We start from the raw sequence: 15,339 nt of genomic DNA on the forward strand, positions 1-15,339 counted from the left end.
GGGCGCCTCAGCTGTCGATCAAGGACCGGGCTCCGCCCCCGGCGCGCGGCTGAGTCCCTCTCTATAAAAGGAGCCGGCGGGCGATGACGAGCCTTTACGTCGGCGCGTAGTGGGGAGGGGGGTGGTGCGTGTGAGGTCATCGCGCGGGCGCGCGGGCGGGGTCGGACGGTTTGAACGAGACGAAGACGGAACCGGAGCCGGGCACGGGCCGTGGACGCCGTCCCACCGAGAGCCGGTGAGCTGGCTAGCGGGCACGGAGCGGCGGCCGGGGCCGGCCGGGTGGGCCTCGGGCCGCGCAGGCGCCGGCGGGCCCTGCGAGCGGGGCGCGGGCCGCTCCCCACGGCGGTGCGGTTCGGGCCGGGTGGGGGAAGGGCGGGGCCGTGACCCGGCGCGCGCGGGCTGCGCTGGGGGGCGCGCGCTCCGCTCTGTCGGGGGCGGGGCCTTGGGCCGGAAGTGGGGGCTGCCCCTCGGCGGCGTGGGGCTTCTGGGCCGCCGCTGCGGTGTAGAATCCGGACAGCGGTGGCGCGAGGTCCCGGGGTGACCGGGCCCGGGCGGAGGGGCGTATGGTTGGAGGGGGTCCTGGGAGCTCTGGGGAGCCCTGCTGTAAGAGGCGGTGTCGCCTCATGGTTGAGAGTTCCGGTTTTGGAATCGGACCTGGGTTCGATTCCCTCCTGTGTGACTTTGGGCAGGTGCTTTAACCTCTCTGGGCCCCAGTTTCCTCGTGTGTGGAATGGGGACCATGATAATACAACGTACAGAAAGCTCTTATCGCGGTGCATGGCAAAATGTAAGCCCGCTCAGTGGACGCCTTCCTTTCTTCACCGGGTATTTGTTGAGCGCCTTCTAAGTGCTAGACACTTGTGCTGAGTGCTGGCTGGACACCCGGGAGCAGGAGGGGAAAGGCCTGCTGTCCAGGCGTCTTCATTGTGGTGGGGAGACAGGTAGGAAATAAGAATGAATACGCACGTGGACAAGACAATTTCACATAACCGCTGGGAAGAGCACGTAGCAGGGTGCTGTGAACAGTGCTTTTCCGGTCCCTGCTTTACAGCCGTCTTGTCGTACTGCAGGGCAGACTGTGGCCCCCGCCCCGATTTGGGGATGAGAATCCTGAGGCCCATTGAAGGAAGGTGCGCCGAGCCCGGCAGTCCACTTCTCTGATGGGCTGTCTCTAAGAGTAGTAATAATAACAGCAGCTATTTGCTGATTCGCCACTTGCTGTGTGCCAGGCATTGTGTTAAGTGCTTGGTGCTGCATCATGTGATTTGATATCGCTGTCTCTAAGAGAGACCATCTTCATTTTACAAAGGAGGGGCCCGAGACTCTTGAGTGGTGAAGTGATGTTCAGCAAGTGGCTGAACACACATCTCTGACTCCTGAGTGGAGGCTCTTAACTTACCTGTTATATACTCTCTGTACACCCCGCCTCCTTGAGGTCTAGAGCTGGGTAGCACCTTTCATACACACGCGCCCTCTGTTGTGGCCTTTCAGAATGCCTAGCATGGTTTCCGGCGCAGAGGGAAGCTTAGGACGTGATGTGCTGTGTGCACTGAAGTGTTTTCAGTTGGATTCTCATTTAATCTTCACCGCCCCCTTGCGCAGAAGAGAGTGCTGTTCACCTTTCACAGGTGAGCCACTTGTGATCCAGAAAGGTGTTTACTCAGGGTCACGTGGCTTTTTTTCTGGCAGTGCCTCTCTCCCCCTTTCCATAGGGCGCAGTAGGGTGCCTTGAAAGTAATAGGGTGCTCATCAGTCAGCGTTGAATCAGAAGGGGCTTGGGAGTCTGCTAGGAGAACTGCTCAAGGAGAAGAGTTACCTGGGGAGGCAAGAGGGAGCTTTTTCTAAGGCAGTTGAAACCTGGATCAAGGAGCCTTTTAAGGGCGAAGTTTGCGTGGTGATTCTGGAGCCTTCCTTTGAGGCCGGGCAATGGAATGCTTATGGAGGAAGAGTGAGCTGTGGCTGACTGTAGCTCTGAGAACTAGGCTCTCTTTTGACTGCCTGGAAGAGCTAATTAATTGAGTCATTGGATGTTTATTGAACATCCACTGGGTGCCTACCCTTATGTATTTAGTGGCTGCAGAGTTTACGGAGCACATGGGACCAGGTATTAATGTATTGCTAATGAAAGAGTTTTAAATTACATGATGATGAAAGGCCATTAACGTTTTCTGGGCTGGGGTGTGGTCAGGAGACACACGTGGCTTAACCAGCTGCTTACATTTTATGGTAGCATGACACACACAGTACCCAGTGTGTGTGTGGATGTTGCCAAAGTAGATTGTAAGTGCTCAGCCTGGGACCGTGTCTTTTGTGTGGATGTCTCTCCTTGGTACCTTATAATAGCATTTTGCACACAGTGTGCATTTCATTTATTTGTTCAGTGATTTTTAAACGGGAGGTACTTGATCTGATTTGTGATTCAGAAAATTCTTTCTGGCTGCTGTGTAAGAACAGATTGAGACAGACTAATTTGAAGGTTGTGGCAGTGGATCCTGGGAGATGATGGTGGCAGGTCTCGGGCACTGTTTCTGGCACTGGAGATAGGACGATGAATGAGACAGGCTTCCTCCCTGCCCTGGACCTTGTTTGTTTAATACTCATTATGCGTCAGATACCATGCCTAGTATTTTATGTACCTTATCTCATTTAAACCTCACCTCATCCTTTTGTGGCATTAACTCTAAGGTAACTGAGGTGTATTGAAGTTAAGTAACTTGCCCAAGGTCATACAACTAAGGAGTGACAGCATCACCTTCAAACCCAGGTCCTCCTGGCTTGAAATCCTTAGCTCTTTGCACAGAGCAAATTGTCTCCTGGCCCAAATCTGGTCCAGGAATGGTTCAGAAATGAAGACATAATGACAATCCAGTATGATAATTCCTATGGTAGAGGTTTGAATGAAGTACTGTGGGAACATAGGGATTAATTTCCCAGTGGAGTCAGGAGCTAAATTCTGTTGGCTTCTTGTCTAACGTGGTTTTATCATCTGAGTTTAAAAATGTAAGAATATTGATGGTTTGCTGTCTGAAAAAAGTTTATATAGGGACATTTTTATCTCTTTGATGCTGTCCTGCCAACCTTAAAAAAAGCATTTACTGAGCACCCACTGTGTGCAGGGCACTGTGACAAGAGCTGTGGGGGATTTGAGGGCACAGACCTGATTGATATGTCATTTCCCTCTCCAGGCCTCAGTCACCCCTGCTCATGAAAGGGATTGGATGGGTAGATCTGCATCCCTTCCAGCGCCCACATTCTGTGGCTCTGTGACCTGGAGCTTGCAGCAGCCTAGTGCAGGAGACATGGGAAGTGAGAAGACCAGCTCATACACTAGGCACTAGGTGGAGAAAATGAAGTGCAGCAAGAGAGCATGGGGTCTCATCGTGGTTCCAGATTTGCTCTGAGGTTCCCCCCGCCATTAGTAATATTGACTCTCATGAAGTGAGGAAAATTGTGTGTCAAGGTCACTATGAAATCCAGTGTTTTGGGGCTGGTTGGGTGGCTAAGTGGTTAAGTTCGTGCGCTCCGCTGAGGCGGCCCAGGGTTTTGCTTGTTTGGATCCTGGGTGCCGACATGGCACCACTCATCAGGCCACACTGAGGCGGCGTCCCACGTAGCATAACTAGAGACTCACAACTAGAATATACAACTATGTACAAGGGGGCTTTGGGGGGAAGAAGAAGAAGAAGAAGAAGAAAAAAGAAATCCAGTGTTTTATGGTTGTGTGTCCTCTTGGTAATTGCCCAGAAATTTCGTTTAGATCTGGAGTAGCCTGCCCTTATCTTATATTGCTTGAGGCTTCCCTTCCCATAGTCTCCTTTCTACCAGAAGTCAGGGTGATCTTTATCAAACAAATGAGAGTGTGATTCTACCCCACTTAAATCCCCTCAGTGGACTCCTTAGAAGTCAGAGAATAAAATCCAGACTCTTTACCATAGCCTGCAGAGGCCTGACATGATCTGGTTTCTTCACTTCTTTTCCCTCTTCTCTTCCTGCTCTCCCCTTGCTCACTGGGCTGTTGCCACCCTTCCATCTCCATGTGGCTGCTTCCTTCTGGTTCTTAAGCTCCAACGGCAACTCGAGAGAGAGGCTTTCCCTGACCGCATTCCCACCACCCCCATTGCCTAAATGGTCGACATGAAATGACATTTGTCCTTGTATTTGGTCAGCGTCAGACTTCCACCATTAGCATGTGAAGGCCCTACGGGTAGCAGCTGGTCTCTCCTGCTTGTCTGTTTCTTGGGCCCTAGTGCAGTGCTCGGTAAACATTTGTTGACTGAGGATGACGGTGGCGTCCACATTTAATAGCATTTTAAAAGGTTAGTGTGTTTCTGTGTGTTCGTTGTTTTGAATTTGAAGGCCTGGCAGAAAGATGAGGGGCAGCATTTTCTAGGCTCAGGGAAAGAATGGTTGATGGCGCTGGGCAGGCTTGGCTGCCAATTCCCAGGGCTTCTGTGATGAGCCTCTCTTTCCTCATCTGTAAAATGAGAATGGGGTGAACCTTGCAGAGAGTTGTCAAGTTTAAATAAACGCCTGTGAAGCTTCTGGCGCTTAGTAGGGCCTCAGATGCCCTCCGGTCCCCAGGTGGCTCAGCAGAGAATTAGTACCAAAGATTCTTCATTACCAGGTCGTTTGCCACTACCTTTGTGGTACTTAGGTTATTTGAAAAGCTTATTTACTTTTTTGATTATGAAAGTCAATATAATGTTTAAAGAAAATTTGGAAAATGGTGAAAACCATAAAAAGAAATTAATAAAAGGCCACCATCTGAAGAAAACTGCTGTAAACATTTTGCTTTGTCAGTGGATAAGCTTGGGCTAATGTTTTCTAGACAGGGACGTTCTTGTTTGTGCATCAGCCTCCCTTCAGAAAGCACTTAATTATCCCTTTACTCAGTGTCTTGTTGCTTAAAACTTTACACCAGTCACATTAAAATGAGGCCTAAATTTCAGGCTGGCTGGTGTTGGGCAGTTCATTCCAAGTCATGTTTGTGTCTGGAAATCCAGGCTCATGGCTGGAATCCTAGTGTCTATGATTTGGCCTCTTGGGGAGGAAGAAGAGACTTAAAAATAGAGTGTTCCCGTAGGTCTGCTCTGGGTGACTCTCCAGGAAATGCCTGCTCTCCCTTACATGCCTACTAACTCGAGCCCTTCTCTCTTCCTCACGTGCTGTAGAAGATGGCAGTGAACGTGTACTCAACGTCAGTCACCAGTGATAACCTAAGTCGACATGACATGCTGGCCTGGATCAATGAGTCTCTGCAGTTGAATCTGACAAAGATTGAACAGTTGTGCTCAGGTAAGAGAAATTCACTAGACCAGTCTTCCAGGAGAGCCTGCAGCTCCTTCAGTAATGTGCAGGCCTGTATCTGACTGTGGAAGCCACAGGTTCAGGTTCTGTCTTAGGGCTGCCCCAGTTCTTCCTCTCATCCCTGCCCTGGTTCCACGTCTTTTTTTTTTTTCTTGAGATTAGCCCTGGGCTAACATCTGCCACCAATCCTCCTCTTTTTGCTGAGGAAGACTGGCCCTGAGCTAACATCCGTGCCCATCTTCCTCTATATGTGGGACACCTGCCACAGCATGGCTTGACAAGTGGTGCGTAGGTCTGCGCCTGGGATCTGAACCAATGAACCACGGGCCGCCGAAGTGGAATGTGTGAACTTAACCACTGCACCACCGGGCTGGCCCCCCTGGTTCCACTTCTGAAAGGAACTGCACTTAACTGCTTCTGGCCTGTGTAGCCACCATTTCCTGCCGTAGAGATTGTTATTTTGAGGCCTACAGCTTAGCCCCAAATTCTCTGTCTGCATTCTTGTGCATCCAGCTTTGAAATGTTTTATTTGAGGACAGTAATTGTAATTGTTGTAGTTCATATTAGTTTATCAGTGGCATTTCTTATTCTCAAGTAGCACAAGACTAAAGTCAGGCAGATGCTGTTTCAGCCACTGTTTTATCGAATTACTCTTTAATAAGAATTTGGCACAGAGTTAATGATTTAAAACCAGAACAAAACATGTTCTGTTTCTGTATATAATAATTATATAACATTTAGAAGACTAGAAAGAAGAAAACGGAAAATTCTGGTAGTGGCATTATTCAGAGAAAGCCACCATTTGGATGTTTTCTTTCAGTTTTCTGTGCACTTAAATAGTTGTATGTATTCCAGCTTTTTTCACTTAATGTTAGATTGTGGATCTTCTCTGCTGTCATTCAGTATCTTGGAAGTGTTTATTTTTAATGGCTGTGTGCTATTTCTTTCTGGATATGCTGGAGTTGTTTAAAAATCTTCCCAGTTTTTGGATTTAGATTGTTTGTAATTTTTCCATTGTGAATAATGGGTAGGTTGAGTATCTATTAATGTAAATCTTATCTCAGTTTATTTACTCAGTGATTCCTAGAAATGGAATTGCTAGATCAAAGAGTATAAACTTTAGACTCTTGGTAATTATTTTTCATGAAGGTGTTACCAGTTTCTACTTCCTTTAAAGACTTCCTGTCACACCTTTTGAGAGTTCTGCTGACTGCCCCTGACTGTCCTGACAGATAGGTGAGGTGAAGAATATTCCAGAAGGATGAGATGTGTATTCTGCTGCTCCTGAAGTTCTTATCTTGTGTGTAGGTTAGAGAATTAGAACCCTCAGCCTCTCCCAGTGTGACAAGAACAGTAATCCTTTCATTGAAGCCTCTGTGCCAGGGGTCATGTAAATGCCTTTCAGGTATCTCTTCGTTTCCTTCTCTCTGTACCTCCAAGAGGTAGGGATGTTTATTAACCCCGTCTTACAGGTGGGGAAATGGGCTGAGAGAAATTGAGAAACAAGTCCAGGGTCACACAACCCAGAACAGAATTGAGACTTGAACCTTCGTCATGCCAAGAGCCCCTGCTCTTCAACCTCTGTATCCTACTCACTCTCCAGACTTTTCCTTTACTGACTGGTGCCATTTGAACTGATTTAAAATGATTGCTCTCATTTGTATGATTTTTTTTTTTATGAATTCAGCTTTTGAACTTCCTTATTTTATAGCTGGGTCCTAGTCTGGGTCTGAGTTTCGTTTGCTTGTCCTGTTGTTTCCCTTGGGAGGGTTAATCTCAGTTGTGCGGGTGGTCACAGGGAGGCTCCGCATGATGCTGTACAGTGAAATGGTGGTGCCCAAGAGCCAGGCTTATTAAACGTTAGTTACTCTGTTAGTTGTGGGCATAGGTTGTTAGCTTTAGATCTGTACTGCCTTCCCCCGTTTTCGATTAGTTTCCTCAGTTTCATCTCCACATCCCCATTTGTTTGAGGCTTTTAAAGCACTTGTTTGCCCCGTGATTGGTGACTAATGTGGGGGTGAAGTCATCCTAGTTTTCATTGGAGCCAGCTTTTTTACCAGCAATTTCTAAAATTTACCTCTTTCTAGAAATACACTCCAAAGTATATTCCACTTAGTTAATTGGAAAATGAGATCTCTTTTCATGTGTAGATAAAGTTGTACATGTGCTGATCTGGCTCCAGGGTTCTCTCATTCAGACAGGGAGCTGTCATGGATAGTCAGGACTGGCCATGAAGAGGCTTCAGTCTGCTCTGAGCCCTGTGACTTTGGATGAGTCCCTTAATGTTCTAGTTCCTTGTCTGTAAACGGGGTAGTAGACCTGGCCCCATGTTGGGCTGTGGTGAGACTCACCTGTGAAAATAGCTCTCGGACATTGATTCTGGGCCAGACCGTGGAGGTGAGTGTAGCTCTCTTGAGGTGGGGCACATCCTTGTTTTACAGAGGAGGAGACTGCCGATGGGGCACAGCTTATGCCTTACAAAGGTTGGTTTTGAACCCGGATCTTTTTGACCACCCAGCCCATACTTTTTCTGCTGTGTACATGTTAAACCTTTTTAAAAGAAGCATTTGGAAGAGAGTTAAACAAATGTAAATTATATAATTGATAATAATGTCTCTATAAAGATCTGTGAAGAATTTCAGCATGGCCTGCCATTTTTCTTATCCTAGATAAAGTGCTTTTCCCCAGAAAGTAGCAAGTGCAGGACACTTAACTGATACGTAAACAAACTTTCATTCATTGTTAGCTAGTTGTTTTTTTGAAAGCTGTGTAGGACTTCTCTCGTGTTTGTAGATGGTTGCATTGTGTTTCACATTGGTGTTTAGAAAACCAGGTCCTGGCCTCCACTATGAAACCAGACAGGATGAGCCGCACACTGTGTCCCTGAAGAAGGGCTGCCTCCAGGGGATTGGAGTCATGGAGAAAGTGAGGCTCCTCAGCTCTTTGCTAAGTCTACTGAGGCCCAGGGAGAATCCCAGCAGCCTTGAACACTGGTGCCTTTCCCTCCTGATGCCTCTGATGAGCAGAGGATCAAGCAGACCAGAATTGTCTACCAAACCCAACCTTTGAAAGGTGGGAATAGGCCTCTCCCTCGAGAGGGCAAAGCTGTGGGGCCCTGCACTGTTAATGTGTTGGCTGCCTGTGAAATGGCTGAGTTTTGTCAGCCTTGCGGGCTCCCCGCCCCCCAACAGTGAAACAAGCCTCTGCTTGGCTTTTGTAGTGGGATAAGGTTGGATAGCTTTCAGTGACAGAGTTGGCAGGTTGTTTCACGATTCATTATATTCTGTAGTCTCCCTGTTTTAGGGAGCTAGTTATCAAGTGTTTTGGAAAGATAGTCATCAAGAAAAAATCCCTGATCACAAAGAATGATTTTAATGAGGGCTTGCTGTGTCAAAAAAGGGAGGCTGGTTGCTTTTTGTCAACCATTCCTGTGTTCCCTCAGTTCCATTCCATATGCAGGCTTCTCTTCACTTTTCCAAGGGCCCAGCATTGTGCTTTGAACATGTAGAGTGACTCTCCCTCAGTGTTCTCAGCTCCCCCTTCTCTTCTCTCCAACCTGGCCTCCTTTATAATTCCTGTGCTGTACGGAATGGGAGAGGTGTCCTGATGTGCCCTGGCAGATGCTAGGTTTCCTTTTTCCTCAGCTTATTGTGGGGCCCTGCTAGCTCTTGAGTGTCTGTAAAACAGCTTGTCAGTTTTGGTCGTGTGTTGCTCTGAGGGCATGTGCCCGTGCCCCTAACCAGACCTCCCCCACTTTTTCTCCTTAAGTTGGCTCCCTTTTGCAGACACTCCATTTTGGGCCATGATTCTACCATTCTTCAGTGTCGCAGGCCTGAGAGCATCTTTTGAAGCTAATTCTCAAAGTTCTGTATGTCTCTGAAGGGTCTTTTGGATCTGGCCCTTTTTCAGTTTACTCCTAACTGGACACTGGGTCCCCCTCCTCTGTTCCTCTTGTTGGGCCACGTTAGTCTGCAGCCTTTGTAAGAAACCATTTTTATTATGTCACTCCTCTGCTTAAGGAAGTAGCTCTTTAACCTTTTTTGCCTAAATTATCAAGCACCTCCTTGATTTTTCTTTGCCTTAATTAAAGCAAAACAAAAGACAAGAAACCAGTTTTCTTCTGCTTATAAGTAAATAAGTCTTCGTTATAGAAATGTATTAAGAAGAAAACCACAATCTGCTGTAATGTCCCAAGTTAATGGTAGTCATTGTTATCTTTTAGCTGTGTGTGTGTATATATATATATATTTATTTATTTATTTTTTTAAAGATTTTATTTTTTTCCTTTTTCTCCCCAAAGCCCCCCGGTACATAGTTGTATATTCTTCGTTGTGGGTCCTTCTAGTTGTGGCATGTGGGACGCTGCCTCAGCGTGGTTTGATGAGCAGTGCCATGTCCGCGCCCAGGATTCAAACCAACGAAACACTGGGCCACCTGCAGCGGAGCGCACGAACTTAACCATTCGGCCACGGGGCCAGCCCCTATATATGTATTTTTTAACTTACAGCTTTATTTATTGAACACTTACCATAGGCCAGACACTTTCCAAAGTGCTTTACATATATAACCTGGAAGGTAAGGACTAGCGTCCCCATTTTATAGGTAGAGAAACTGAGGCATAGAGAGGTTAAGCAGCTTGCCCGAGGTTACTCATTTTAGCTGTACTTTCAATATTTTCCTATAATTTTTAAATATAGTTGACATACTGTATATGGTTTTTATTTTTTGAGTGACTGAAAGTGTCAAAATGGCTTAAAATTCAACAGGAACAAGAAGATAAATGAAAAGTGAGAAGTCTCCCTCTTAACCCTGTCTACCAGCCACCCAGTTCCCTGCCCCAGAAGTAAACGTGTCATCACCTTCAGAGAGCCTTCAGAGAGAATGTGTATGAACGAGCAAAAAACATCCATCTAGCCATATTTTATGTGTGTGTGTATTCTCTTTTTTCCCTTTTTACGCTAATGGTAGCATGTTTAATCACACTGTATATTCTGGAGAGTGTTCCATATCTGTGTATCATATGCCACTTTCTTGTATGGCGGTGTAATTTCCGCAGTCAGTCCCTATTAATGAACATTTGGTTGGTTTCAGTCTCTTGCTATTACAGACTGTTGCAATAAGTAACAAATATAAGCACACATATGTTGTACGGTTCTGTTTCCTGCTTTTAAAATTAAAGTAGGATTATTTTTCCCATGTTAAAATATCTTGAGGCTGATTTTTAATGTCTGCCTTAATGATTCCTCACAGCCCTCTATTTCCAAAGTTCATTCATCCTTTAGGATGACACAAGCCTCACTCACTCCCTGAAGCCTGAACACTCTCAGATTTAATAGTCAGAGTGTGTTTCCTGTGTGTTTGTGTTAAAACATCGAGAGTTCTCACTCTGGGGTTTTCCGGTTAGGGGAGCATCTGTTGGATCTGGGCAGAATGTTGGCTGCCGCTTTCATCTAATTCTCCCAGGGACCCTTGACTCGAAAGGCTTGAGAGCCAGCACGCCTGAGATATTGCAAGCTTTTGGAGCGGGGACAGCATTATGCTCTTGTTTTGTGTTCTCTGCTTGCAGCGCAGATCCTGGTAGGGTGGGGCTGTGGCAGTCAGTGATGCAGTGGCACAGCTGGTCCTGCCCTAAGTCTGTCTGCGTCCTGAAGCTGCAGGTCGTTGGGACAGCGGCCGTCTAAGAGGGCTCCTCTTCTAGCCTTGCTTCTGTTGTCAGCCTTTGTCATTAAGGCAGAGACTGGAAGGAAGGCCCCTTGTTAACCTGTTTTGTACCCAGCCGAGACATTTATGGGCCAGGAATTTTCAGCCTTTTTGGAAAAAGCAGTTGATAAACTTTTTTCTTTTAAGCACTTACCTTCTTTTTTTGTGTTCTGATTATAAAAGTAATATTCACTGTAGTACATAATAAAATATTTAAAAAATAGAATGCGTTCAGTACCACCCTCCAAAGATGGCCACTATTCAGGCATTTTTTTTTTTTTTAAAGATTGGTGCCTGAGCGAACAACTGTGACCAATCTTCTTCTTCTTTTTTTTTTTTTTTTTTTTTTGCTTTTTCTCCTCAAATCCCCCCAGTGCATAGTTGTATATTTTAGTTGTGGGTCCTTCTAGTTTTGGCATTATTCAGGCATTTTGATTTACAGAACAGTAATTTCATATGGTTTAACCTAATACGTTGTGTTTTCTTCTAGTTTTTTTCTATGCATATGTATTAAGATGGGTATTTTTACGTATGTGAAGACATAGATATGTTTTGTATCTTTTTCTTTTGATATTACATCTTGAGCTTTTCCCCCAAAAATGAAAAAGAATATATTTTGAGTGCTGGTGTAATATTCTCTCAGGCAGATGGTGTGCTAAAATTTATGTAATTTATTGCTTCTACTGTTGGACATACAGGTTGCTTCCATTTTTTACTTCTGTGAATAGTTATGGTAACCAGTTTCTTGTGTAAATCTTTGCCCTATTTTTTAAAATTGCTTCCTTAGGCTAGACCTCCAGCGTTTGTTAGCCATTTGCATGTCTCTTGTGAATTGTCCAACTGCGTTGTCCATTTTTAGTGGGGTCTTACTGTTTTTCTTTATGTATAAACTCTCTGTTTGAGCTTCTCTCTCAGTCAGCGTGGCAGCATGCTGTATCTCTTTTTTTCCCTGAGCCAGGAAATGCTTCTTTATTCAACTGAAGGGGTTCTAAGGGAGTGGATAATGGTATTGTTGAAAAGAGCAGCAGATGGGATTCAGGAGACCTGGGGTCTGATCCTAAGATTGGTCTCTGGCCTCTGTGGTCTTAGGACATAGTTTTTGGTTCTCAGTTTTTAAATTTATAATGGCTCTAAGGATTCTTCCAGCTCTAAAATAAAAACTGATAGTTCTTCAAGTGGTTTTTTCCTGAGAAGCAAGCAGGTGACTCCTCTTTTTAGGTAGTTTTGGTTGACTTGAGCTGGAAGTCCCATGGATGGCTTGGGAATAAATGCACATTATTTTGCTGTTTCAGAAAAATATCTTTCATATGTAGAGCAGTGCTATGGGTATAGATGCTTAGTAGATTATTTTTGCGTGTGTGTATGTCTGGTTTTGTTTTTTTTATTTTTTTTAAAGATTTTTATTTTATTTTATTATTTTATTTTATTTTATTTTATTTTTTCCTTTTTCTCCCAAAGCCCCCTAGTACACAGTGGCACACTCTCTGTTGTGGGTCCCTCTAGTTGTGGCATATGGGACGCCGCCTCAGCGTGGTTTGATGAGCGATGCCATGTCCGCGCCCAGGATTCGAACCAACGAAACACTGGGCCGCCTGCAGCGGTGTGCGCAAACCCAACCACTCGGCCACGGGGCCAGCCCCGTGTCTGTTTTTTTTTTAAGTTGATTCTTATATATCAGGATCCAGATAAGATCTATATGTTCCAAATAGTAAATTGACTTTTAAATCTCTTTTAGAATTTAACAATTACTCCTCTTCGTTGTGCTCTTAGTTTCTTAAAGAAACTGGGTCATTGTCCTCTAGAATTTAAGAAGCTATTAGTGTCCCTATTTTAAAAAATATAAATATTGCTAATTCAGTGCCTGGTGCATAAAATTCCCTCAGTATATTTTTGTTGGATGAGTAAATAAATCAGCCACCTCGAAAATCAGGCTTTCACTGGGGCCAGCCTGGTAGTGTAGCAGTCCAGTTGTCACGCTCTGCTTGGGCGGCCTGGGGTTTGCCAATTTGGATCCCGGGCATGGACCTAGCACCGATTGTCAAGCCATGCTGTGGCAGGCGTCCACATATAAAATGGAGGAAGATGGGCATGTATGTTAGCTCAGGGCCAATCTTCCTGAGCAAAAAGAGGAGGATTGGTGGCAGATGTAAGCTCAGGGCTAATCTTCCTCAAGAGAAAAAATCAGGCTTTCACTTTCCGATGTTCCTTTCTGCTAAGAATGTCACTCTGGTCACTGAAGTGCTTTTGCTCTCTTTGCATCTTTCCAAAAATAATGATAATGGCACTCTTTGTGCCAAAACTGTCAGGGAGCCAGCTTGGCCTGATTTAAAGTAGGTTGAATGTGCTTATTACGCTGGTCTGTGTTCTGCACACCACCTATTGCTTAGTCACTGGATTTCTTGTCGTCTTCCTTGGCTTGTTCTTTGGCGAAATTAGCCCTGGAGGAGCAGTCAGTGCACAGGGAAGCCTGCCCTGTATCAGGAAGGTGCAGTTTGGTAGGCATTAGAGAAGTAACGTTCCTGGAAATTTTAAGCACCAAGAAAACACTTTTTTGGGGGTGGTGATGAAAAAAATGGGCAAGTGGGGGAAGGAATGAAATTGGGGAGGAGGAAATGAGATTAAAATGTATGTGGTAAGTTCTTTGAGTTGCCTTTGAAATTAAAAAAATTTAAATGGAGGAACACAAATATGTCTTCTATTCAACTTTGTGTATAAAATGATAGGTTAAGTTTATTTAGAGATGTAAGAAGCTCAGAAAGACAGACATCTTAGAAAAACCATTTTCTTAACCTAGGTCAGAGGACGGATCTTTGAAATACTTGGGAAATCCCTCCCACCACTGGGGAGGAGGGTAAGTCCTTGTGACAAATCAGACAGCGTCAGCTCTGTTTCCCTTTTTTCTCTTGTAGGCATTCATTTTTCTTTGTAGTGGTCATTTTATTGTCATGCTGGTTTCTTATAAAGAGTAGTTTTCAAATTTCATAGAAACATCCCTTTTTTCCTCATCATAGGCTTCCAAGTTGCAAATGTGTTGTAGAACTTATCAGGTAAAACCACAGTCTTATTATAGATTTAAAAAATTGGCTTGAGAGTCAAGTGGTAATGAAGCTTTTGGGTTTTGTAGGTTCACTTTACAACTTCTTAAATGGTATGTGGGTTAAGTGGGTCTGGGTAAAAGTTCACCCCACTTATTTACTAGTAGTGTTTAATGACCTGGTGTATATTTTATTCTGTTGTTCATTCAGGGGCTGCCTATTGTCAGTTTATGGACATGCTGTTCCCAGGCTCTGTTGCCTTGAAGAAAGTGAAGTTCCAAGCAAAGCTTGAACACGAGTACATCCAGAACTTCAAAATCCTGCAGGCAGGTTTTAAGAGGATGGGTGTTGACAAAGTGAGTCAATTTTATTCTTTCATTTAGGTTGTTTCTTAACTAGTGGTTGTTACTGAGGATGTAGATGTTGGCCAATAACTTTGGACATTTTTTTCTTTTCCCGATTTACATAATTATCATTTCTCCAGTTAATGCAGAATTTACTAGGAGCAGAGTTTCCCTCTGCCCTGCTACCACCAGTTCCCTCGCCGTCTGCTTTCTTCATCATGAAGTTAGTAACCATTTGGAGGAATCAACCTGTAAATCTGTACCTGTGATTTTTTCTTTTTGCTTTTTCTCCCCACATTCCCCCAGTAGATAGTTGTCTGTTTTTAGCTGGGGTCCTTCTAGTTGTGGCATGTGGGATGCTGCCCCAACATGGCCTGATGAATGGTGCCATGTCCGTGCCCAGGATCCGAACCGGTGAAACCCTGGGCTGCCAAAGTGGAGCACACAAACTTAACCACTCGGCTACGAGGCTGGCCCCGTGATTTTTTTTTTTAATATTACTGTTTAATCTCAATTAGTCGCAGCTCCAACTGTTTTAATCTCTGGATTTACTTCTGTAAAGCATACCATATGGTAGAGTAAATAGTTCTGATAGGGAAGATTCTAGAAATACTTGTTATAGCAAGGTACAAGGAAGATCTCTAGTAGGTACTGGGAAGTTCTGTTTGCCCCCAAGGTTATTTGAAGGTACTAGAAACATGGTTCACCCGGGTTCATTAGGACAGATATTATCTCTGTTTTTAGATAATAGATTATTGCAAAATTAAGCAATCCCTACCCCCCCCCCCCAATTAAATTAGAAGGGTTTATCCTTTTAAACCATTTTGGGGGGGAAGACATTTATTTTAGTAAAGCTTATAATCATCCCCTAATTGTCTTTCTGGTGTATCTGTTTTTTATTTACTTTGAAATCAGTCTTATTTTTATTTTAGTTTGTCTCTGTACAATATAAA

General features: G+C 44.7%; 1 protein-coding gene across 2 annotated transcripts in view; it reads left to right on the forward strand.

The window, feature by feature from the left end:
* MAPRE1 (microtubule associated protein RP/EB family member 1) overlaps positions 1-15,339 on the forward strand; it is a 28,157-nt gene continuing 12,818 nt past the window's right edge. Inside the window, exons 1-3 of one of the 2 annotated variants that reach the window (XM_023626334.2) lie at positions 1-235; positions 5,172-5,295; positions 14,253-14,398. In XM_023626334.2, coding sequence (XP_023482102.1) covers positions 5,175-5,295; positions 14,253-14,398 — 267 coding nt within the window. In that variant the 5' untranslated portion in view covers positions 1-235; positions 5,172-5,174. The remainder of the gene's footprint in view (positions 236-5,171; positions 5,296-14,252; positions 14,399-15,339) is intronic. The other variant, XM_070248048.1, reaches the window with a different exon arrangement.

The sequence above is a fragment of the Equus caballus genome, chromosome 22 (assembly GCF_041296265.1).
Source record: "Equus caballus isolate H_3958 breed thoroughbred chromosome 22, TB-T2T, whole genome shotgun sequence".
Taxonomy (NCBI): Eukaryota; Metazoa; Chordata; class Mammalia; order Perissodactyla; family Equidae; genus Equus; species Equus caballus.